At 54.9% G+C, this 23,209-nt stretch overlaps 1 protein-coding gene across 1 annotated transcript; it reads right to left on the reverse strand.

Annotated features, from left to right (window-relative positions):
• Window positions 1–2,175: 2,175 nt before the first annotated feature.
• Window positions 2,176–22,885, reverse strand: SYT12 (synaptotagmin 12). Its single transcript, XM_031448191.2, has 8 exons — window positions 22,298–22,885; window positions 16,949–17,005; window positions 12,934–13,127; window positions 10,861–11,253; window positions 7,874–8,089; window positions 7,066–7,186; window positions 6,015–6,148; window positions 2,176–4,653 (listed from the first exon to the last, which is right to left on the reverse strand). The coding sequence occupies exons 2-8, from the start codon at window positions 16,980–16,982 to the stop codon at window positions 4,480–4,482; spliced, it is 1,266 nt and encodes a 421-aa protein (XP_031304051.2). The 5' UTR covers window positions 16,983–17,005; window positions 22,298–22,885; the 3' UTR covers window positions 2,176–4,479.
• Between the last annotated feature and the right edge of the window lie 324 nt (window positions 22,886–23,209).

Below are 23,209 nucleotides of genomic sequence, written 5' to 3' on the forward strand. Positions count from 1 at the left end.
TATGTCCAGTTAACTGTCTGGCTGGACAAACAGGGGAAAGGAAGGAAAATGAGGGAGTGAGGGAAAGGGGAAGGAAGGAAGACCGGCTGACTTGAAAGAATAAACAAACTGAAGAAATTAATCAAGTGTCACGGATGAGCGAATTCAGCGCATGACCTGAGTGTGGGGTCAGCGGGCAGGTGATCACCATCCAGCCTCCATCTGCTCCAAGGCTCCCCTGGCCTTGGTCCCTCGGCCCCATTTTCTGACAGCTCACCCCTATCCTCCCTGTGGCAGAGAATCCCCTGCTGTCCAGCTGAGTCTCTGCTGCCCCCATGTGGCCGCCTGGCTCCCTGTACTGTCTTCACCAAGGTCTGCTGACTCTGCCTGGGGTTCCTGGCTTGGGGCGTGGGGTCTTTACCAGTGGTTGAAGGTGGGGGAAGTGGGTGCCAGAGGGGGTGTAACTTTAGAGGTTCGGTCCTGCCACTTGGGATGCCTTGGCCAGGGACACAGACCCTTTGCTCCTCAGGCCTCCCGATGTCCCCTCCCCTCCCTTTCATCCCAAACACCAGGTCCCAAAAGCTCCAGAACTCCTCCACCTAAAGCCTGGTCCTCATGGTTACTGAGCACCCACTGTGTGCCAGACACTTGGCATGGGTCTGTTCATTCTGTCCTATAAAGTGTGTATAATTCTTATCCTCCTCTGAGAAATAAGGAAACTGAGTCCCAAAGGGGACATAATTTGCCTGAGATCCCACAGCTGAGAAGTGGAGGTTTGTGTGCCTTTGGAGGCCTTCTTGACCAATACACTCATCCTTCTGATGGGGAAACTGAGGCTCTTGAGCGAAAGGAACCTGTCACACAGCAAGTAAGCAGCAGACCTAGGCTATGGCAGGTGGAACCCAGGACGGCTTCTTGTCCCAAATGTCCTCCTGTCTGGCCTCCCTCAGACCAGGTCAACTCCAGCTGCCATTTAACTGGAGATTAGGTCTGGGGTCGCAGGCGTCCTGTCCCTCCCTCACCACTACTGACTGTTCTGAGTGGGATGGGAAGTTTGATAATAGGGTGGGAGTGGGTGGAGAGGGAAGGAGCCCTGTGGCCGTCCTAGTGTTTGTTTAGCTTTTTGGTCTGTCCCTGCAGGTGTCTGCAGGCATAGATAGCCAGGCAGGAGAGAGGCAGTGAGGATTTGAGCTGCTGTCACCTGTGGCTGCTGCCGTGGCTCATCCTGCTCCTCCCACGTGCCAGCGGGGCCCAGCCACTGTTGCTGCTCAGGACAGTGACCTCCACACCTGTCTTTGTGGGTGGGACTCAGCCTATCCCTGAAGGCTCTGAGACAGAAGGGGCCTGAGGCCCTCGAGGCAGGCCCACAGCCCAAGGGCTGGAGGAGAGGGGAAGAGTAGGGTGGGAACGGAAAAAGAGGCAGGAAGAGATGGGGGTACCGTGGTTTGGGCCCTGTGAAATGAACCTAAAACCTAAAGGCAGGTCAGACTGCTCCTCGTTGCCCAAGAACAGCGCTGGCTGACTTCCCTCATCATTGCTTCCAAAGCTGCTCAGAGCGGCCCCTCTCTCCCTCCCTCCAACCTGCTCCTGCCCAGGACCTCACTGCCAGCAGGACTAGGACCTTCAGCCTCACCCTAGACATGAAGCCTCCCCAGCCCAGCTGGCTGTGTGTCTCCCCAGACACATGTGACACCTTTGTATAGGCAGTTTCCCTGTCTGGAGGTTGCTCTCCCTCCTCTGCATGTACAGTCCTCCCCACCCTGCAAGGGTGGTGCTTCCATTTCCTCCAGGAAGTCTTCCCTGATGTCTACCCTTCTTGGGCTCCTGCAGTGTTCTGTCTCACTGGTTACGCCTGTCTGCTGGGTATTGGGGGTGGAGCTGGGGTTCCACAGAAGTTCTTCAAAGTCAGGCCCCTGGGTACAGAGGCCCCCTGAGGGTTGCTGGGATTCCCAGATCCTCCTCCTCCCACGCTTGCTGTGATCTTCTAGAGCAGGAGAGGGGAAAACTGGAGCAGCCTGGAACCCAGAGGGGCTTCTCAGCTGCCTCTCAGCCCCACCTTTGCAGGGCTGGGGAAGAGGGCAGTGTGGTTTAATAATTAAGGCATGAGCTCAAGAGCTAGACAGCTTGAGCTTGAATCCCAGCTCTGAGACTCTCTGGCTGTGTGATCTTGGGCTAGTTACCTAACCTCTCTGAGTTTCAGTTTCCATATCTGCAAAAAAGGGGCTGACAGCAGTACCATTGTCTCAGTTAGCAGGGTTACAGGGTTGCAGTCTAGGCACCGCACTCACTGAACTCACATGGCCCTGCTTCCCCCAAGCCTTTCCTTGGCTCCCTTTCCCCCTCCTCCCCAACTTTGCACTGGCAAGGTTGGTAAATTGGCCAAGTTTTTGCCCACTCTCGGCCTTGTCTACATGCTGTTCCCTCTGCCAGGGATGCTTTTGTTTTTGGTCTTATCCACCTCTTTTGGCCTGATCCTTCTTGCCCTGAAGACAGCTCAGTGACACCGCTGGGAAGCCCTCCTGATATTCTGAACTGCCATTCTCCCGGCCAGGCCCGGCTGGGGACCCTTCTCAGAGCTTCCCTAGCAGCTGGTGCTGGTCCCTGTGATGGTATCCCCACCAGACAGGGGCCTTCTCCTCCTCCAGGCACCCGGCAGCAGAGGAAGGCATACTGGCAGCAACCCACATGGAGGCCCGAGTCCCTGATTTCTGGAGACGAAGGTGATTTGGGGCGAGCAGGGCTCCCCAGAAGCCCCCTCCTTCCTGCCCCAGCTTTATTTTGGTTCTAGACTTATTCCAGTCAGCATACTTGGTCCCCACCATGCCCATCCAGGTGCACAATCAACATTTCATGCAGTTAGAGGGAGAGAGAGAGGGAGGAGGAGGTGGGAAGAAACGGCCTGCACTGTGGAGCCGCTGGGGTAGAAAGAGCGCCAGCTCTCCCAGGCTGCAGAGGCTCGCCAGCTGCATGTCCCCGGTGTGCAGACCTCCTGATGTGCTGGCCACACGGTGCAGCCTGGCCTCAGGGCTGGCCCGCAGCTGTCAGGTGGGGAGAGCCACGGTCCTGCCTCCAGTCCCATGACCACCCTGGGCCCCCCAACATCACTGGGGACAATTGATTGGGCCTAGGTCTCCATAGTGCACCAGCCTGAGAACCCAGGTTCTCACCAGTGGGCGGCCCCATAGAGCAGACGTTGCTGCACCACCTCCCCACCCCTCCATCCCTTTGACCCTAACAGGTTTCTCCTGAGGGCACAGCCCCAATTAACCCCTTGCCTGAGAACCTCAGGGTCTGTTTCTGGAACTCAACCTAGGCACCTGGTGTCCTGGGGGTTTGAACCCGTGCTCCAGAGCCACCTCCTTCCCAGTCTGGCAATCAAATCTGCCTCCCCAGCTCCATCCTGACCCCCCTGAACTTCCCCTCCCTGCCACTGTTCAGGCTGGCCCTTCCTCCAAGGCCCAGCAAAGGGACTCCTGTCCCACCACATCCTCCCGGGTGCCTGCTTCCCACAAAGGCCTCTCCACGCCCCCGGCAGTCTGTATTCTGGCCACCCCACTGCCCACCAGCACCCCCAGAGGCTGAAGCATCTCTCTTCCCAACAGGGCCTGGGCCGGAGGGACTCCAACAAATGCTGTGGAGCCAATGCCTGACATGTGTGAGACTGAACACAAGGGCATGGGTCTGGGCCTCTTTGGGCCCCTGGGCCTTATAAGGGTTACAGTTCTAGGGATTAGATTTCGTGGAGATGACTTGGAGCCAGCGTCCCTTGTGGCCCATGGGCCACTGCTTGGCCTGGTCCTTCAGTCTTGCCTCCTGCTTGGAGAGAGGCCCTTGCGTCCACCACAGTAGGCTGAGGACTGTGTTTGTGACAGCGAAGTTCATGCCCCTGCCATGCTGAGGCTGGGCCACTGGCCTGGGATATACTCAGTCCTCTCCCTGCCTCTCACAGCACAGCTCCCATCTTGTCCTCCCGGCCCCCAGAGCCCTCCCCAGGTCCGCCTGGTGGGGCCGCCATTCCACACTGAGCAGATCACTGGGGCAGGGGGACCTTGTCTTCCCGACATCCTAGGGGCTGTGTCTTGTTCATGTCACCCCTGCCTGTGCCTCGCACCGCAGCTGGCCCCCAAGACTCGCCCAGTTTCTGTGAGTGGCCTCCCGACAGGGGTAGGGTGTGGGGAGCTCTGCAAGGCCAAGACCCCCCGAGGCCGAGGCATAGACCTGTTGGGGATCTCAAAATGGGAGTGCGGTAGGCCTGTGCCTGGCTGCCCTCCCTAGGTCCTGGCCCAGCCACAGCCGGTCCTCAGTGAGAGAAAACCCTGGGTCCCTGGACATCTAGCCAGGCCTGCTCCACCACTGCAGTCTGGAGAGAGGGACCAAGATGGTGCATGGGGACTCCACTGGGGGACCCCAGCGTTCACGGCTCCAGCTGGACTATGGAGAAGGGTGTCAGAGCTAAGCTTGTGCCAGGCTCCCATGCCCACCCTGGCCCTGCCCCGGCTGCTAGTTTCGCCGGACAGGATGCCACATGGACACGGGCCTGCGCAGCGTGGCCAGCATCTGGTTCCAGTGCGTGGTGCCCATGCCACTGGCTGACGGCCCGATGATGACATGGCCCACGTTGTCTCCACGGCCATCACCGCTGCTCTCGGCCACTGTCACACGGAGAGACAGGTCCTGGAGAGGAAGTGACGCAGGTGCTGGGGACCAGGGGCAGGGCCAGAGGTTGCCCAGGGCTCCCTGAATTCCCTCCTGGTCTGTCTAACCTCACAGCCTTCTGCTGCCTCCCTGCACAGTGGTGGCACTAGGTGGTCCAGGTTCAAATGCCAGCCTTGCCACTTCCTTGCTGTGTGGCCTTGGGCAGTGACTTGGGCTCTTCCTACCTCAGTTTCCTCATCTGTCAAATAGTGATAATAATAGTTCCTACATGCTTGGGAACAAAATGAACTAAAACATGTAAAGCGCTGAGAACAGTGAGCACACGGTCAGAGCATCATAGATGTCCCTTGTTATTCCTAATATAATCATATGTTGGACTCATAACTGAGGAGGAGAAAGAACTTGCTTGAGGTTAAAGTGGTGGAGCTGAAACTAGAACCCAGCCTGACTTCTCTCCTCCTGCACCCTCTCCCCCTGCCCCCAACCCCCATCCCAAGAAGTCTCCTGCCCTAGAAGGCTATGGGGTCGTGGCCCTAGACCACCCAGGGGAAGCAGGGGCAGATGGGTGGCCTGTCCGATGAGCACCCAGGACAAGGCAACGACACCCAGGACTAACCAGGGATGCTGGGATGTTTGCCTGGATTAGGAACACCCAGGGTGATGTAGAGCTCTGGGCTTTCAAATGCAGATGGTGTGTCCCAGGAGGGGAAATTAGGGGGGTTCTGGACAGCCCCAGGGCCAAGAGGTAGCTTTTGTCTCAAGGCACAAAAGGACTTTCTCATGTGGTCAGGAATGCCCAAGGATGGAAGGAGGGAGTGAGGGGAGGTGTTGAGCTCCCCATCCTCTGAGGCATGCAAGGAGGGCCACCAGTCTGGCGCAGGCCATATCCTCTGCAGTCCTCTCACCCTTGGTCTAGGATATCTGTGCTGGGAGGAGGTCTTCCTGGGGTACATGGTCGGGGGAGGGTCTGGGGAGCTCATCAGGGCCTCTGTAGGAAGAACTTGGGAGATTAGAGCCAGAGCTCTGGGCCTTGGGTCAGCCCTGACTCCTCCTCAGCCTCTGCAGTTCCTTCTACTGGGAACTGTCTTCCCCCAGATCTCAACTTGGCTACACTCACCTGCAGAGGCCTCCCCTGACTGCCAAAGTCCAGCATGCTCTTAGTGGACCGGGATTGTCTGGGGGCTTTCCTGCCTGTCTCTTGTAAGCACCCAGGAAGTGGTGCCTGTGTCCCAGGCACTCACCAGAGGGCTGGTGCCTAATGGGTGCTCAATACCTGCTTCTAGGGGTAATGGCTTGAGGCAAACCATCACTCCCTGCAGGAGCCCTGAGAAGCTAGGCCGGAGGGAGGGAGGGGGCCCCCACTCCCAGTACCCCCGCACCTGGAGCACGATGGCTGGCACAGAGAAGATCATGGCTTCATTGAACACTGGGTTAGGGTCATCCCTCTTCACAGCCGTCTTCTTTTTGCTCATCTTCCTCCCATCCTGCAGCAGGTACACCTTGACGAAGGGGTCTGTGGTGGGGAGGGGGAGGGGGAGGGGGTGGGGTGAGGGCAGGGCCGCACTCACTTGGCAAGGACCTGCCCATCACAGCGGCTCACTGGCTCCAAACTCCCCAGACTCTCCCTATTGTCATCATCTCTGGCAGTCCTGCCATCAATCCTTTGTTTCTTTCCTATTTTACAGATGAGAAAACTGAGGCTCACATGCGAGTCAGGAGGAGAGCTGGGCTTTGGACTCAGGCAGCCTCCCTCCCAGCCCTCAAATGATACTCTGGGGACCTTGGCAGACCTACCGCTTTTCATTGTATAAATGGCCCAAGCGCAGACGTCAGCCCTGAGTCACCCGGCGCCCGCTCAGTGGAGCCTGACTCAAGGACATGCAGCTCTGGAAAAGTCGCAATCTGCTTGTCACCTACCACCCACTGGGTGTGCCTGCTGCACCTGCCTAGACTCCAGGTCTCCCCAGGCTCCCAGCAGGTGGGACTCCCGCAGTCTTCTGTCATAAGTTTCCTGGGACTCAGGCTCTGGCAGAGCTGGGGCATTAGGTCCTGCCTGGCACCTACATCATCTCAGTGGCCCTGATCCCCATCTGAAATCTAGGATGCAGTCCAACTGCTGGGAAGGGACTTGAATTCCAGGTCTGGAGAGTGGGTGCCCACTTTGTTTTCATGCCAGTGCCCCAGCCTCCTGCTCAGATTCCCATCCCTCCCCGCACAGGGGCTCCCTGGCATCCTCCGTGATTCCCATGTTTCCCCAGCTAGATTAATCCTCCCACTGTGCACAGCTCCTGAGCTCAGCCAAAGCTGGGGGTGGGGGGGAGCCTGGCACTGTGCCCCACACCTGCTGATGCCTCCAGGTGCCTGGGGCTTAGCAGCTGGGCCGTGGCTCCCACGGCACACAGAGGAGCCAGGCGGCCAGCAGGGCCTTACCTGCTGTGGTCTTGTCACTGGTCCAGATGAGATTCTTCGCTTTCACCACCACCACGGTGAGGCGCTCAGCCGTAGGGAGGTAGCTGAGGGAGAGCAGGATCTCACCCACGGCGTCGGCCACCTGGAGGACAGGTGGGTGGCTCAGAGGCTTCTGCTCCCTGGACTTGAGGGGGTCAGGGAAAGGCAGAAGCCTCCTTCTCTATTGAGAACTTGCTGCTCTTGGGGCCTCTGACACCAGGGCACCAGGCTGGTGGAATTGAGAAAGGGACCCCTCCCCAACCCGCTGCACAAGCACCATCCTCCCTCCCATCAGGTGTAGGTCCTGCCTTGGAAGAAGGGCCAGAGGTTGCCTGTCAAATGTAGCAACAAATGCAATTATATTCCTTCATTCCAGACCAAAGAAAACAGTCTACAGTAGTAGTTCAGAGAGGTCCAAGTGGACTGGAATTAGGTTATCATTTGTTTAAATAAGTGACGCTCCCCAAGCACTCCTACACGTATAAAGGTAAACGTCAGCTTGGTCTTTGTCTGAAATAATTCCCTTGAGGGCCAGAGAGGCACTTCCCTAACAGACACGCTGTAGGAGCAGAGCTCCTAAAGGTTTGGTGGGAGGAGCAGTAGAAGAGCTGTAAAGAGTGGTCACGGCATCTTTCATTTGGAGGCAGTAAACTGCATTTCCTTGAATGTGGCTCAGCTCTCTTTTTCTAATCTCCTAAAGACGTCGGTGCTCAGACTGTTGCAGAGAACAGAGGATACCCCCTCTGACATGGGATGCTCTCCGCAGGCGGGGTCTGATGGGCGGGCTTACCTTGTTCTGGTCCTGTAAGTAAAGCCAGCCGCTGAAGGGCTGCAGCGGGAGGTCAAGCACAGAGAGCTTCAGCTCCACCACCCCGGTGCTGACGTTCCGCTCATCCTCATCAATGCCGAACACGGAAAACCGCAGGCTCTTCTCCTCCAGGGCTGCAGGGTCCAGGGGGGTGGAGAACTTCTCGTCGAAGAAGATTGAGTAGGCGTTCCTCTGGATCTGCAGAGAAAGGGCCGTGGAAGGAGGTCCAAAGCTGGGAAGGAGGTGGCAGCGGATGCCTGCGAGGCCACGGGAGGGAGAGAGCACTGGACAGGAGCCCGGAGACCTGGGCTACAGTTCTGGTTCTGTTCTCTCCTCACCTCAATGCCAAACCCTCCTTTGGTGGCTCAGTATTGATGATTTAAAAGTCCCCTGTCCTCTCAATGGTGGCCAGTCTAGTGCCCTGGCATTCGAAGTTTCCACAGTCTGACCCCAACTAATTCCTGTCCTCAGTGTCCATGGAGGCTCCTCAGAAACCTTGCGATGCGCTGGTGGAGCTGGCTGTCTTTCTTGCACGTGTCCAGCCCTGGGCCAGGCTTGCAGTGAGGAGGGATAACTGTCTGTGGAGGTGAGAGCCATTGATGTCCCAGCTCCTACAGAGCCTGGCCCAGGACTGTCTGAACATTGTTGAGGAGGAAAGGAGGGCATAGCTCAGTGGTAAAGTGCATGTTTAGCATGCACAAGGTCCTGGGTTCAATCCCCAGCACCCCCATTAAATAAATAAACCTAATTACCTCCCCTGTCCAATAAAAGACAAGAAAAGAAATGCCTGAATGTTGTGGGGTGGATGGGCCAATGGAATGACTAGGTGAGGCGGGGCAGACTTTGTTTCTAAGCCCAGTCCTGCCCAGTGGGCACCACTGGCCTCCTCACAGGAAGCTGTAGGCAGGCCCCCTGGGAAGGTGCACTTGTGGGCACTGGTCCCCTTTCTGTCGGGGGCTGCCTTAGTCACTGCCTGGTGATATTTAAAGAGAGGAGCTCTCATCCCTGGCACCTCGCCTGAAGCTGGGGGGCTGCCCAGCCTGGGGGCAGCCGCCTACTCACTGGGATTGGCTGCGCTGTGATGCTAAGAAGCCTGAATTCTTGGGAATAAATCTGTCAGCACCTCCAGATGCCCTGAGCCACACTCTGTGGTCACTGGCGGGGCTGTGGGGTGGCTCTTCTTACATTGCTCCCTGGGAGCCACGTTCCCCACCCAACTGCCTGTTTGAGAATCCTGACCCCAGCATTCAGGCTTTTCATGGCTTTGGTCATAAATCTCCTTCCTCCGGGCAAAACAAGCCTCTTGGCCATCCCCTGCCCATAGAAACGCAGGCTCCCTGACCATCCATTGTACTTCATGAGCACACAGGTGGAAGAAAATGGGAACCCTGGGGTCAAGTCCTGAATCTCCTGCTCACTTGCTGGGGTTGTCAGGGGCAAAGCACCCTCCTGAGCCTTAGTTTCCTCATCTGTAAGATGCTATCAATCCACTCTGCTATCTTTGGGGCTAATGAGGGAACTGCAGTCGCGTTGGGCTCTGTGAACCAGGTTCTCAGCACATATCAGGCTGTGGTGGTTGCTGTCAAAGTGCACCCTTGAGGGATGTATCCAGAACCACTCGGGTCCTCCAGGTAGCCGAGGCCACAGACAGCATGGATCTGGGCTCAACAGGAATGCATCACGGTCCTGACAGACAGTCCACTGAGCACTTACCAAGGACTGGATGAAGGACTTTGCATATATTAATACATCCTCTCCTCAAGCAATATGATTCCCATTTGACAGATGGGGAAACTGAGTCACAGAGAGCTTAAGACACCCACCCAAAGTCACACCTCTAGAAAGTAAGAAAGTGGGATTTGAACCCAGGCAGTCAGGCTCCAGGGTCCTGCTCTTAACCACCCACTGAGCTGCCTCCCAGAACCTGGCTGCCCCTTCCTGGTGGTCAGTTCCACACCCTTCTAGAGTGAGGGGCGCAGGGTAGGGCAAGAGGGATGACAATCTCCACTTCTGAGGAGCAGCCAATTTTTAGCACGGGGAATGGGACTCAAAACAGTTTGGTCTCCAAGGAGTCAGAAGGCACCTGTTCCTGCAGGTCCTCAGGCTCCTCTGACTCTGGTCAGAGACTGCGCTGGGCTGAGCTTGCCCACTGGTGCCGGGCAGAAGGGTGTCTCATGTAGATTTTGCTTCTCTCGGCAAGGTGGGGGGGGACCATGGAATGGGTATCCTGGGGGGGGTGATTGGTGCCTCTCCTCACCCCCCCACCCCGCTTATTTTCCGCCCTTCCCCCAGCTTTCGGCCCCAGGAGCTGACCTCCATGGGCTTCATCAGCAGGCTCCCTTGGCCTCTGGCTTCTGGTGGGGTCAGCCAGTGAGGGTCACTGGAGGGAAACCAGAAGTTGGAGGGAGGTTGGGGTACTTATTCCCCCAGGACCTTCTCTGTAAGACAGCTGCCAGCTGACCATGTCCCTTGACCAAAGGGCAGAGTGCCTGTCGAGGTGGACCCCTCCACACACTTGACTCTGTTTGGGTAACCTCTCCTTCCCCTCCTCCCCTCAGACCAGGGTACACGCCATCCCTGAGGTCACCACACACCCCACCAGCAGCATTATAAAGTCCTGTTATTAAGCTCTCCCCCGTTAGCCAACATAAGCCTGTCATCCCTTCCCTGCCAGGACCCCAAGTTGACAGGGGACTGGTGTGAAAATAGGTAATGACCACACACTGGACTCGTGTGGCAGGACTGGTGAGAACTGTGCTGGTGGAGTCCCCAAACTCCCGGTTCTGTCCTCCCTAAGCCTGCACCTTCAGCTCTGGGATCAGCACCTGCTCTCTAGCGCCTTCCTCAGATCCTGCCTGGCCCTGCACCCTGCCTGCCTGGAAAGGACTCCTGAGAGCCCTGGGGCACCCTTCCGCCCTGCCCCCATCTCTGCCCCATCCCCATCTCTGCCCCACCCCCGCCCCACTTACCCGGGAAATACCCACGATCTGCTCGTCGGGAAGCAGGCTGACGCGCATGAAGCAGGACTCGAAGCTGGCTTCCTCCCTCTCCAGGAGGTCCTTGCCCTGCAGCACAGCCACGTGGAGAGTGTGGGAGGCGGCATCGTAGTCCATGCTCACCTCCACCTGGCCCAGCGTGAAGTCCTGCCCAAAGGTGTTGCTCACAGAAGAGATGGAGTTCAGGGAGTCGGCTGACTGGGACTTTCGGAGGGTCCCATAGGGGGCCAGGTCCAGATCACGGCCCATCAGCTCCAGAGGCCCCAGCTCACTGATGCTCTCAAAGGTGTCCTCGATGCTGAGGCTGGCTTTGCGACTGGGTGGCCCCCGAGTGCTGGCCCGCTGGGTGTTCCAAGCAGGCACTCTCTAGGGTGAGAAAAAGAACACGGGAGCATCGCCGGGGGAATAGGCAAAGAGATGGCGGGAAGCCCCGTTCACGCAAGGCACTGCCAAGTTCCCCGTTTGCAAAAGCAGGGCATGCCGTAGTTAGGGAGGTCCTTCTTTAATGTTATTTCATGTCATTCAGTTTTCTCTCTCTAACCAGGATGTAAGAGAGCTTTTTCTCAAAATGTTTATTTATATGGACTGAGACCCATACATAAAAATGTTCACCGAACTGATGTTTATGAAAAAGAAAAATACTTAGCAATCTAAGTATCCAGCAGAAGGGGAATGAGTAAGAAAACTAGAGTATATATACTCAATAGATGACCGAGAATCCTCAAAGGAAGTTTTCAAAAACGTCTACCACGTGGGAAAGCTTTCACATTGGATAACACTAACTATAACACTCGAACTTTTCTTTTCTCTAAAAAGACTTTGGGATTTGAGAGAAAAGCCTTTGTACCATAAGTGTCTCCCATGCTGGTGCAGTCTTCATTGCCGTAATTTTTAATGGCCTCCTTCATTTGCCATTGAGTGCACAGCCATGGTTTATTTTACTATTCCCCTACTGTTGGACATTTATGTTGTTTCTAATTTTTCACAAATATAAACAATGCAGCACTGAATAGTACTCTTAAAAATCTTGACTTAGAGGACATAGCCCTTTTGAAAGCTTTTGACACATGTTTACAAAATGCTTTTTGGAAAAGTTGTGCCAATTTACAGTCTCCCCAACAGAGTGAGAGATAATCACTTCCAAAACCCCAAATAAGTGAGCATGTGGGACTCTTATCTGGTAACAGATTCTGGCTGTGCTCTCGGGAACTCCACATGATGTTAGAAAACTCTCTGCCAAGTGTCAGATGAGGAAGTATTCAGCAATAGATATTGAGAGTCCCCAAAATGTTTATACTCTGTGATACAGTAATTCCACATCTGGGCATCCACTCAAAGTACGTGATCCCAAATGAAGACAAAGTTTTACATATAAACCATTTACTGCAGTATTTATAGTGACAGTTAGTAAATCATGGCACATACATAAAAAGGAATCTTATGTAGCCATTAAGATGATGTTTATGATGGATGTTCAACAATATGGGAAAATGCCTCGGCTTTAAGTGAGATGAAAAGAGTGGGGTACAAAGTTCTATGTAGAAATGATAGCCATTGTGTAAAAACCATGCACGAAGAAAAGACTATGGGAGGGGGCTAGATTTAAAATATTAGAAAGAGATAAACCAAAATGTTAATAGTTAGAAAACAATTCACAGTTGCTTGCCTCTGGGTGGTGGCATTTGGGGCGAGGTTTTTCTTCTTTTTGTTAATGGAGGTACTGGGGATTGAACCCAGGACCTCATGCTTGCTAAGCATGTGCTCCACCACTGAGCTATACCTACCCCCATCTTCTTATTTTTATTTTCCTGTGTTTTTCATAGGTTGTTTTATTAAACTGAAAGCAATCATTTATTCACAAGTATTCACTGATTACCTAGCACTGGGCTATGCTGGCAATCTTAGGAGGACAAGGGTCCCTGTTCACAGGAGGAAACTAACAGGGAGGGAGTGAGGTGGGGAGGGAGTGAGGGCCAATCCTGAGAGTGGACGGTGGGGGTGTGGGGTGTACAACCCAGGGTGCATCCATGAGAATGGAAGTCTCACCTTCTGCCTGGCCTCTGCGTAGGTCTCACCATATTTCTGCTGAAGGTACCTGTAGTCATAGTTTGGGAACGGGGAGGGGCTGGGGAAGCTCCCCGATGTCCAGAGCTTCCACAGGCTCACAGCTGCAATTCCCAGCAATGCCAGGGCCCCAGCAGCGTAGACACCCACCTCCCAGTCAGGGGGGCTCTTGATGACTGCAAGACAAGAGCAGTCTCTCATTAATGGGTCCTATGGCCCCTCAGTTGTTACACATCCGCACCTGGGGAGCCTGTAGTTCAGCACTGACTTGCTTACTCATTGAACAGCTACTGAGTGCCTACTATGCACCAGGCTCGGTGCTTGGTGCTGGGGATCCAGGGTCCAACAAGATGTACACCCTCTGATTTCTGCTTCTATCCTCTTTCCACAAAGACATACATTTCTGTCTTGAGGACACTTGGCTAGAGCAGATGGAGAGCTGTGAACAGTGGTTAAATATTGCTTATGCTTTAAACAGATAGGGTTGTTCCTGCCTCTTTGAGTTCTCTCAACCTTCAGAGGACTTGCGCTTCCAGATAATCAAAGCAGCCTTTTGGGATCTGGAGGAAGTGGAAAGAGATTTGGAGGAGGAAAAGAAATGACCTAATTTTTGCCTCAAACCTCATCTAAAACAACCCAATGTCCATCAACTGATGAATGGAAAAATAAAATGTAGTACATCCATACAATGGAATAGTCTTCAGCAAGAAAAAGGAACGAAGTACTGATACCTGCTATAACATGGATGAACCTTGAAAACATCATGCTAAGTGAAAGAAGCCAGTCCTAAAAGACCGTATGTTGTATGATTCTATTTCTAGGAAATGTCCAAAATGAGCAAATCCATACAGACAGAAAGTAGATTAGTGATTGTCAGAGGCTGGGGCGGGGGCGGTGGGGAGGATGTGGAATATGGAGTTTCTTTTTGGGGTGATGAATATATTCTAAAAATTGATGTGCTGATGGTGGCACAATATACTAAAGCTCATTGAATTGTACACTTTAAGTGGGTAAATTTATGGCATGTGAGTTTTATCCCAATAAAGCTGTTACAAAAAAAAAAAAATCAAAAATCAAAAATCTCAGCCAGAAGTGAGAGGTGGCTGTAGGCTGTGCAGGGCTTGGGGACAAATCCAAATGCTCAAACCCTTTTTGTCCACTGATAAGTAAATAACTTTCCTTATCTGAGCCTCACTGTCCCCAAACATGGTAATTAACTACCCCCTCAGCCGTGCTGGGTAAGTCATCACCTAGCACGGGGCTTGGCACATGGTAGAACCATCCAGGTTAAGTCACTCTACTAAGAAATCTGGCTCTGCATTCCCCAAAGAAGCCAATGACATAGTGGGATTCGTTTTGCAGAAGGTCACACTGTCGGCAAACAAAATTCTCTAAATCATTCTCAGTGTTGCCTCTATATTCAGTTCAGATGGAGAAACTGAGATATAGGAGAACTTATCCAAGGTCCCAGAGCCAGGAAGGGGTGGTGCTGGGATTCCAACTCTGGCAGCCAGACTCCAGGGCCAGCAGGGGTAACCACTGCCCCACCTGGCCTCAACCCAGCTCAGTTCCCTGGCAGCAGGGTGGAGAGATGTGGAGAGGGCGTTTCAGGGGTGGAGACTTACCGAGCATCCATTGAGCGCCCTGTGGAGCAAGTCAGCCCCAGGCTCAGTCCCTGCCGTTAAGTAGCAGTCGAGAGGGTGGGGTGGGCAAACAGACAAAACAGTGTGTAGGGGAGTGTGAGAACAGTCCAGGAGGGCTTCCTGAAGAGGGACATCTAAGCTGAGATGTGCAGGAGCAGCAAGCAGCATCCCAGGCCAAGGTGCCAGGGACTGGGGTTTAGGGAAGGAAGCAGGAGTGGGTGCAAAGATCAGAGCATCCAGAAAGCCCAGTGAGAGGGGGGGAGCGGGCGTTTGGAGCTGGAGGGGCTCTTTGACACTGCTCCCCAAAGCCTGCATAGGGAGGAATCACACAGCTGGCCCCTCCTCTGCTGAGCCCAGCCAGCTCCAGCCAGAATCTACAACACTCACTCCCTCCAGAGAAGGGCAGGGCACAGACTTCAGCCCTGGCATTTACCCAGCACTGAGCATCCTACCCCCACTATCTAGAGGAGAACTTAGGCTGGGAGAGGCTGGAGAGCACATCTAGTTATGGGCTCAAGCCCACAGGGGAGAAAAATTGAGAGCCTGGGTGCAGGTGCCTTAGCTCCCTGGGAGGCCACCTGGTCTCTCTGGCTCCAGTCTCCTCATCCAGAGAGAGGAGATGACGAAAAAAACACCCCCCATCCAGCGGTTCCGCCCGGGGGATTTATTCTAAGGGAAAAAAATCCCAACAAGTTTTATGTCTGGAGTGAGTCATCAAGTCTGTATATATAACAGCAGAAATCCAGAAACAGCCTGAGGTCCAACCGAGGGGGCCAGTGGTGCTGTCTCTGGAGGGACTGTCACTGGGCTTTGAGAATGACAACTGAGGTCATTAGGATGCCGCTGCGGCAATGCAGAGAAAGGTTTCAGGCATTGCTAAGAGAAAGAAAGAAATCAGTCCCCAACATGGTTTAACTACAGGATTTTGATGTCAGAATCACTCAGCGTGTGAACGAGAGCTGAGCTTCAAGGCCTGGCTGGCACACAGGGAGGTGCGGCTGGGGCACGGAAGGAGGAACCCCGGGAAGCTGACACGAAGTGCTGACGACTAATGCTCCTTTATTTACTCATTTTATTGAGCGCCAGCCTCGGGATGGTATGGGAAGATTCCCCAGGGAATGAGGTCTGAACTAAGACCAGAAATGAGGAGGAGTCTCAGTAATAACTGCCTCCTTTACTGTTTACTATTTGCCAGGCTCGGTTCCAACGCTTCATGGATATTAACCCACCGAGTCCTCAGAACAACTCTGTGAGGAAGGTTCTATTATTATCCCCATTTTACAGATGAGGAAGTGGAGAGAGAGAGGAGATATTCACTGCCAGACAATCTGGCTCCAGATCTGGGCCTGTCCCCTCCTCACCAGTGGCGAGGACTTAGCCAGGCAGAGGCAGGAAGTACTCCAGGCAAAGGGAAGGGCATGTGCGAAGGCCTAGAGGTGGGGGAGAGCTGTGTTGGCACCGTGGGTACTTTACACATCTTAGCTCATTTCCCAGCAATCCCTGAGGCAGGCCTCACTGCCCCATTTTACAGATAAGTAAGTGGAGGCTCAGGTTTCATCACTTGCTGAAGGCCACACCAGGGCCTGGGCCAAGACCTGTGAGCATGCAGATGAAAAGAGAAAATCCCTGGCTGGGAATTGGGAAAGGGAGCCCCTGGTACATCATTCAGTTGAGCCCTGGGCTGGCTGGGGGCTGAGCTAGGGGCGGAGCTGGAATGACAGGGAGCACCAGCCCGGGAGTCAGAAGACCTGGGTTCATGTCCTGACCCTGTTATTTAGTCACTGCCCCTTTCCTGTACTGAGCCTCCCTTCTCCCCATCACATGGGGAGGGGAACACAAGGAGAAAAGATGGCAAGTATATTTCGGCTCTGACACCACCCACCATTGGTTGGAGTGTCTGGTGTCTTGAGGCCGTTCCTAAGCTCAGTGCCTGCTGGGGCCCACATGAGCCCACAGTGCCGTCCCTGGACTGGGCAGTCTCGGAGTTTAATGTCCTGTGGATTTAACAGCAACCTTCCTGGGTTTCCTCTCATTTGGCTCTAGGAATGGCCTCAGGGCAGTGGGTTCTGGATCACAGGCTTAACCTTAGGGAGCAGCAGAACATGGGCCTCCTAGGGGATCCCCTCAGGTCAAACAGAAGGAATCACTTCCACAGGAAGGAGCCACTAGAGCAGAAAGATGAAGAGGCCACAGACTGGTCCCAGCCTGGTGTCCCCAAGGCTGTGTGACCGTGGGCCACTCACTGACTGTTCTCATCAGTAAAACAAGGCCATTACAGGTGTCCCACTGACATTCCCCACCCCAGGCCTGGTGGGAGGCTCCTGTGAGATGGCACGCTTGCTGCTGGGACTCACCGCTCAGGTGGTATTCGGCCACGTCCACGGCCATGGCGCCCGCTGCAGGGGCTGACACTGGAAGGGAGAGAGAGTCAGCAAAGAGAGCTTCAGAGGGTCCCCACCCCCCACCTCACACCCCATGGGCAGAAGTAGTGGTTTTTTATAATAGTATTTTTAAAAAATGCTGTTTGAAGCTCTTTTCAAGCACTCTAAGACCTAATTTCAGGGTTGCCAGATAAAACCCAAGATGCCCAGTGACATGTGAATTTCACATTAGTTTTTAGTATAAGTATGTCTAAATATGGCACGGGACATGCTTATACTAAAAAAAATTATTCACTGATTATCTGAAACTCGATAGTCGCTGGCATCCTGTATTTGTGCTTGCTAACGCTGGCATCCCTCCTTCGCTGCCTGCCCACCCCCAGCAGGCTGACCGGTAGCCCCTCAGTGTGTGCAGAAGACTGACTTCAAATGCTTTTGTTTAAATTGAACAGAAACGCTGCATTTCTACACTATTCTATTATCAGTCCTTCCTCTGCTTGGGATGGTTTCCTCCCCACCCCACCTGCCACTCCCAGGTTTTATGAACCACTGAAGGTTTGACTATGCTGTTTTAGAAAGGTCTGGAAGCTCATACAAGCCATTACCTGAACCCAGGCAACTGCTCATAGTTTTATTATTGTTGTTGCTAAGAAGTAAGTCTAGCTCAGAGACACATTCTAAATGGGGTGTGGGGGGAAAAAGGGAGGCTGCGATGAACTGTATGGCTCTCAGCTCAAGGGACACAGAGGACAGGAGAGCCCCCACTCCAACTTCTGCGTTCCCTCATGGTTCAGAGATATGGTTACAAACAGGTGAGATGGGGTACACAGGGGAGGTGAGGGTTGCAGGGGAGACCTGTAGAGGGCCTGCCCACCCAAGGGCCTCTACTCTCCTGTTCCCGCAAGAATGCCAACCCAACCTGGCTGAATCTCCTGGCTCTTTAAAGAAAAGCCAGATACCTGGATTTTTTATGTGTCGTTTCTTGATTTTTAAATGTTGCAACCAATTCACAAAAAAATGTAAACACCATTCAGGTAGAGAGGAATGGTCTCCTGGGCAGTGGCTAGGCTGTTTGCAACCCCTTGAAGGAGTCTGTGGGCTCCTTCTGACACTGCGGTCAAATCAAGGGGTGAGCATTTTCTGGAATCCTGAGGTTGTCCTCAATTTGTAGCTCTGGAGTCAACAAACTGGGGTGCTTTGATCCAGACAGTGTTATCTGGCACTTATGAGAGTGACATAGGTCCCACGTCAGGAGGCCTTGAGAAGCAGGGCGGAACAGGGCCCTGGGATGGAGCCCTGTCAGGTGCACAGACTGCTCCTTGCTCCCAGCTCCTCTGCTGATGCCCCCACTCTCATGGTGAGATGTGGGTTGTCATGGTGATGGGAGAGAGGTGCTAACCAGGAAGGGCTTCACTCATGCCAATTCAAGTGGAGCTCATTCCTGAGACCTGGGTGGGAGATCATAATGGCCCTGCTAAGCACTCCTTACACCCAAGCTCTAAGCACTTTGCATATGTATTACCTCACGTAATCCTCTAAGAACCCCACGAGGCAGGGACTATTATTATCTCTTGTTTGCAGAAGAGAGTCCTGAGGCAAGGAGGTGAAGTCATCTGCCCGAGGCTGCACAGCTAAGAAACCCAGGCCGTCTGACTCCTGCTAACCCCTGTGCCTACTGAAGGCAGGCACGTTGTTTCAAAAGTTGCCTGAGAACCCACAGGCCAAATTAGGCACTGTGAGCAAGCCCAAGGTGGCCCCAATTCCTGGTAGAAGGGGGTCTGGACACAGTGAAAGACATATGTTAACATGAACACGTGTCCCAGCCTGCCTCTGCCTTGCGGGGAATGGGATCATGCCATTGGCTTGCTTTCCTGCTCACCTGGCACAAGCTGACTTCCCGCGCTGGGACAGCCAATGCCAGCAGCACACTAGTGTGGGCTGGGTGTGCCCTGCGGCAAGTTCCTGGAGTCTGGGACAGAAACCTGTATCTGCTGTATCCAGGGGCCCCTACCTCTCCAAAGCTGGTCCAGCTCAGACCTCAGACTCCTCCATTGCATATCTTTCCCCATGTGATCACAACACCCCATGATCAGGAGCTGTGCTTTCAGGGAAGGTGTGAATGACTCTAGGCACACCCTGGCCAGAAGGTCTGGCAGTGAAGGGGCAGAAGCCAAAGTGCATCTGCCTGAGAGGAGGGAGGAGAGAACATGGGGGAGATGCTGAGGTTCTGAATCTCAGATCTGCCCCCTTACTACCTTCAAGCCTCAGATGTCCCATCTGTAAAATGGGCCAATGATTGCCTTATCAGGGTGCCAGGAGAGAGGAACGGGAAGTGTGGTTGGACTTGGCAAATCTAAGCTGCTGTGGTTCCTGGCCTAGCAATGGTCCAGAAGGGCCCCGAACCCCTACTTTGAGCAGTGGAATTATGTGGGAAGCACTGCCAGCCTGCAGATGTGTTTCATTTGTCTTAAAGTGAGTGGCCAACATTTAAAAGTTGGGAGATTTCCCATTAGAAATAGCTTCCTTCAAAAGAGAGAGAGAGAGAGAGAGAGAGATCCAGCTTCCCTTTAAAAGTTAGAAGATTTGGGAACAGTGTGTCTGTATCCCCCATCCCTGCACACCTCTCCCCACCAAAAAATAGCCAGAGCTGGAGCTGAGTAGGCTGCGTTCCTCAGACTGGGCTTCTGCCCTTCAGGCCTGGCACCTCCCACCCCTCCATTCATTTCCAGAAACTGCTGGCCACTGGAAGCATCTCCATTCCTGAGCCTGGTAAGCAGGCCTTCACATGAGCTGGGGCTGAGGGAGGGGGCTGGGTTGATTCAGAGAGGTTAAGTAACTTGCCCAAAGCCACACAGCCAGCAGTGGTGGAGCTGGGCCTGCTACCAGGTCCAGCACCTCTTCTATTAGGAGCCACAGCCCATGCGCCAAGGGCCTCAACACGTGTCTTCCCCGTCACCTCCCCCTGAACCCTATGGGGCAAATCCTGTTATTATCCCCACTCCACAGAGGAGGAAGATGAGGTTTAGAGAAGGGCGGTATATTCGCCCAAGGTCACCCAGCTAGTAAGTAGAGAGCTGAGACTGAGCCAGATCTGGCTCTGCAGCAAGCGCCCTTCTTAATGACTTGCCTTGCTCTCACCGAGACCCCTGACTCCATCTCACCCACTACAACAACCTCAGCGGGCTCCAGCTGGCAGCCTGAGGTTTGCCAGCAGAGGGGCTGCAGCTCTGGCTTGGAACAGGATGCTGACAAGGCACATTCGAGGCCAGGGCAGCCTGTGGCCAGAGCTTCCCAGTGTTTCTGACACACAGGAAACAGAGCATAGCAGGGGAGGGTCAGAGCTGCCCCCAACCTTCATCTGAGCCCCTTCCTGGCACCCTTCCTCACTCAGTCTATTCATTCTGGCCCCAAACCCTAAACTGCACGGGGCTTGCTCATTGAAAACAGTGCTAGGTTCAAATCCAGGCTTAACCATCCCTACCCAGCAATACCTACTGATTGCTGTAAGAATTAGACATAATACATGCCAAAAGCCTAGTGTGGTGCCTGGCCCGTAGTACGCACATGATATAGACCTGACAACTGAGTCGATAAATGGACCCCTCTTTCACAGACAAGGAAGCCGGGGCTGGAGTCACTCAGCATGGGAGTAGCAATACTGGGATTGGCGGCAAGATGTGATGGTGCTGGGCCTGGGTTCTTGGCCACCATGCCACCTCCAGACTAGGCCTTTTGGTGGGGTGGAGGTGGGTGGGAACTACCACTGGCCTTACTGGAATCTGACCACAGTCAAGGCCCCCTCCTGGGCTTGTCAAGAAATGGCTTTCTAGGAATTTTGTGCCCCTGCAGGGGAGAGGGTCCCCATGGCTCTGCTCCCCCTCACCCCATTTCCTTGCTCATTGTGTCCCCATGTCACATCTCTGGCTCCCCCTACACTCACCCTGAGGCCAGCAGGTAGTGGGAAGGACCATGGGTGGGGACAGGGGAGCCCTGGACCTCCCAGGCTGCGAGCCTCATTAGGATCTTTAGGTTTGAGAGCCTTTTCAAGTGATCCCGGCTTTCTGGAATAACCACATCTTGCTACCAACCCTCTCAAAGCCCACGGAAACCACAGTACAGACTGGCGAGGGTGATGGTTGGCATTTACTGGGCACCTACTATATGCCAGGCCCTGTACCAAGGGCTGGCCAGGTGTTATTTCAGCAAATCCTCCCTGCTGCCTTCTGAGGGGGCTGCTACTCTGCCCACTTACTGGTAAGAAAACTGAGGTGCAGGAAAATACTTTCTCATAGTCACCAGAGCTGACAAAAGGCAGAGTCCAAGCTTGAACCTCTCCCAAAATGCTTGAGGAAGGTTTCAGATTTCAGGGGCTTGGGGCTTCTCCAGACTGGCTGTGTTAATTTGGGCGGGTCTCCTGCCCTCTGTTTCCGCATCTCTAGCAGCACAGCTACTGCTCTTCTACAAACCTGTCACCCTCTGGCTCAGGGAAGGGGCTGACATTCCTGGGTGCAGGGTTCCCAGGCATGTTGGAGGGAGGGTGGCCTCACTGACTGAGGAGTCAGTCACTGTCCCCTGACACAGTCCCTCCACAGATCCTGGGAGTGGGGTCACTAAGATGGCTGGCTCAGGGCTCCTCCACCCACAAGCCTGGCTCCAGGTCCCCACGTACCACCCCAGCCCCCGATTCTTCAGTCCGAATCTAGATCCCCAAGGCCCCAGGACGGCAAGTTTCCTCTCCCAAAGAGCGGTGGCATCAAAGGTTGGTGGGGAGGCACTGGCAAGCTCCCCATCCAGGCTGGTGACACTAGACAGAAGCTGAAGATCCCTTTGGTCTCCCAGGGCCTCCTGGCAAAGGGGTGCGACATGCCTCTCAGAATTGGGGCATTTCCTGAAAACCCAGCAACCATTCCACGCGCAAACCCCTAGGCTATATGGGAACTGGAGTGTTGGGGGCTGACCCCGGAGCGCGGAGTGGGTGAGCCGGAGCAGGGGCAGTGGGACAGTCCGGGTGCTGTGTGTGAGTATGAGGGGCGTGCGTGGTGCGAGCGCCAGGGAGGCGTGTAAATGGCCGGGTGAGCCGCGTGTGTGCACACGCTGGGTGGGCGTGCGAGGCACGATGCGATGCGCAGTGCGCGGAGTGGCCGGGCCGGGGAAGGGCGCCCGGCGTGAGCTGTGCCGGGCGTGCGTGTGCAAGCGCGGCGCCGGTGTGGGATCCCCGCAAGTGTGCGGCTGTGCGGGGAGCGCGGAGCCGGGGGGGACCCCGGCGCTGGGAGGGGGCACTGTCGGCTTCCGCGCGCGGGGGGCGGCGGGGCGCGTACTCACCCCGCTTCTGTGGAGGGGCCGCCGCTCCCGCTCGGGCTCCGGCTTGGGCTCCGGCTCCCGGCTCCCGTCTCCCGGCCGGCCTCCTGCGGCGCGCACGCACCAGCGCCAAGCCTGGCGGTCGCCGGCGGAACCACCCCTGCAGTGTCGCCGGGCGCCCGCCTGGGAGGAGCGCGGCGCGGGCCGGGGGCTCGGCCGGGCCGGGGGCTCGGCCTGGCCGGGACGGCAGTCGGGCGCTGCGCCGCAGTCCGGGCACGCTCCCAGGAGCCCGCCGCGCGCTCCCTTGCGCTCGCTCGCCCGCCCGCTCCCTCTTTAATTTAAAGTGACAACCCCGAGCGCTCTCTCCGCTCCCAGGAGCTGCTTGGCGCTTCCAGGGTCCGAGCCGAAGATCCCCAAGCGCGCCTCAGAGTCAGGAGTCTTCCGAGGCCGAGCCCAGCCCCTCACTCCCAGGCCCGGGGACGACTGGGGGTGGGGGTGGGCATGTGTTCACCCGGAGCTCTGAGAGGCCGACCGAGCACTGGACGCAGAGTCAGCTGCCGCGTCCCAGCTTCGCGTGTCCCCTTTCTAGGCCTCAGTTTCTTTTTCTGTAGAACGGGCTGGCTACTGTGTACGTCCTAGGAACCAATGAGAAAGCAGGCAGAGCAGTGGAAAGCATCCCCTTCTCTGAATGGATAATTACCTCCTCCCACTAGGACTGGGCTGTTCCTGTAGGCCAACAGCGTCTCACTTAATCCTCACAATGACCTAATGGGGTCGTGGTCACTCCATTTTTTACATGAGGAAATGGGCTCACAGAGGTGAAATAGCTTTCTCAAGGTCACAGAGCCAAGAATCAAAACTAAGACTTGAACCTTGGTCTGAGTGTCTTCAAAGCCGAGACTCTTAACCACTTAGGGGTCGTGCTTTCTCTCCAAA

Source organism: Camelus dromedarius, chromosome 12 (genome assembly GCF_036321535.1).
Source record: "Camelus dromedarius isolate mCamDro1 chromosome 12, mCamDro1.pat, whole genome shotgun sequence".
Lineage (NCBI taxonomy): Eukaryota > Metazoa > Chordata > Mammalia > Artiodactyla > Camelidae > Camelus > Camelus dromedarius.